This window comes from Mandrillus leucophaeus, unplaced genomic scaffold (genome assembly GCF_000951045.1).
Source record: "Mandrillus leucophaeus isolate KB7577 unplaced genomic scaffold, Mleu.le_1.0 Scaffold17, whole genome shotgun sequence".
In the NCBI taxonomy this organism is placed as follows: Eukaryota; Metazoa; Chordata; class Mammalia; order Primates; family Cercopithecidae; genus Mandrillus; species Mandrillus leucophaeus.
In genome coordinates this window covers 4,247,118-4,249,230 of record NW_012101698.1, presented here as the reverse complement: position 1 = coordinate 4,249,230, position 2,113 = coordinate 4,247,118, and the positions used below count along the sequence as shown (strand labels likewise).

The window sequence follows — 2,113 nt, the reverse complement described above, 5'->3', positions numbered from 1 at the left end:
TCACGTGGTTAGTTAGCAGAGTTGGGCCAAGTATTCGGATGTCCTGTGGGGCCACTAAACCAGAGAATTCTCTGGAGTTTAAAATACTGGGACAAATTCTATTTCTGTTCTGCATAGTCTTTAATGTTTGGGCCCAGCACAAGGAGTCAAGGGTTCTAATCCTGAACACTATTGAATGAGAGACTTTCTAATGGCCGCGTATGCTTTTTGGTTATAGTGAACCCCCTTCCGGGAGATATCTGCCCTCGACCCCCAGGCCTGGACGAGAGGAGGTGGAATATTACCAGTCAGAGGCAGAAGGACTCCTGGAATGCCATAAATGCAAATACTTGTGCACTGGGAGAGGTGAGCTGTTTTGCAGGCTGTTCAATCATTTACTGTCACTGGTGGTTCTGGAAGGGATGGTCTGAGCTGGTGAAGCAAAAATTTAAGCACATTCCCTTGTGGGTTCCTAGCATCTTCATTTCTGTACTTGTGAGGTTCTTGTTTTCTTTAAAAAAAAAAAAAAAAAAAGTAGAACGTCTCAAAAGTGCTGCTAGATTTCCTGTGTTTCTCCTTAAACGTATCCTGGGTTTGCAGAGGCAAGCAGCCATGTTTGCAGCTTTCAGGCTCCAGGTGGAAGTGCAGAGGCCTATAGGTGGAACTGGCTATGAGCTGCCAGCTGTCAGAGGAGGTATCTTCTGGCGAGGCGGCTGAATTAACAGAGAGGGAAAATCACCTGGCGTGGGCAGCCAAGTTGCAGCACTTGTTCTCCTTGAAGATCTGACTCCCAACACTTGATCAGTGGCTTTTTAACTTTATTGACTGAGGCCAGGCACGGTGGCTTATGCCTGTAATCTCAGCACTTTGGAAGGCCCAGGAAGGAAGATCTCTTGAGCCCACAAGTTTGAGACCAACCTGGGCAACATAACAATACCCCATCTCTAGTTTAAGAAAAAAAAAAGGAAAAAAGGCTGGCGTAGTGGCTCACGCCTGTAATCCCAACACTCTGGGAGGTCAAGGTGGGTGGATCACTTGAGGTCAGGGCTTCGAGACCAGCCGGGCTAACGTGGTGAGGAGGAGAATTGCTTGAACCTGGGAGGAGGAGGTTGCAGTGAGCAGAAATCATGTCACTGCACTCCAGCCTGGGTGACAGAGTGAGACTCCATCTCAAAAAAATTAATTTAAAAATTAATATATATATATGTGTATATATATATACACACACATAATATATTTACAAGGTTGTTAAATATATATTTTTTTACATTAAGACTGAGTTCACACACACACAGAAACAAAAATGTTGTGAAACCATACTGACCCTATTATCTACCAAGTACTCTGATATTTTCTATCCCATTCATTAAAAACAAAATTGTTTTTTAAAAACCATACTTATTTAGGACCCACAGTCTGAAAAACACTTCCATCCTATCATGTACCCACCCCAAACGTGGCGTCCCCAGGTTCTCCATTCTAGCGGTCTTGGCCTTGCCAGCAATGAAGAAAATCTGGTTTGTCTGGGTGAGAGCTTACAGTTCACGTGATTTGGTGAGAAATGTTTCTAGGTTTACTATGATTAAGGGAGAAAATGTTCCAGCCCAAGGGACAGAACTCATGGAGCTCATACCTGACAATGTAATCTCAGGGTGATTCCAAAGATGCATATGATTATAGGATTATAGGAACTTTGAGGAAAGGGCGATGCACGTACAAGGATCATTACTCCAGTTGCAGATACTGGCACAACCTCATGGCCTGTAATTCTGTCAACAGCTCCTAAACTTCAGAGAAGTACAGTAAGATATCCAGAGGACTGTGTTCTTATTAAGAGCAAACAACAAAAATTATGAATATACGAATATAGTTCAGGAAAAAATACATTCACAGTGATTTTTTTAATTGGTTGTTATTATAGGCAATCGTTACATTGCATGTTTTCTTAAGTCCACATTTTCTTTTTTTGTTGTTATAAGTCCACATTTTCTTTTTTTGTTGTTATAAGTAAGTATAACTATCTTTTTTTTTTTTTTTTTTTTTTTTTTTTTTTTTTTTTGAGACAGTGTATAGCTCTGTAGCCCAGGTTGGAGTACAGTGGCATGAACTCGGCTCACTGCAACCTCTGCCTTCC

The 2,113-nt window shown here is 41.7% G+C and overlaps 1 protein-coding gene across 1 annotated transcript in view; it reads left to right on the top strand.

The window, feature by feature from the left end:
- Nucleotides 1-200: 200 nt before the first annotated feature.
- MARVELD3 (MARVEL domain containing 3) overlaps nucleotides 201-2,113 on the top strand; it is a 12,035-nt gene continuing 10,122 nt past the window's right edge. The window contains exon 1 of the mRNA XM_011976818.1: nucleotides 201-345. Within this exon, the coding sequence (XP_011832208.1) occupies nucleotides 201-345 (145 nt within the window). The remainder of the gene's footprint in view (nucleotides 346-2,113) is intronic.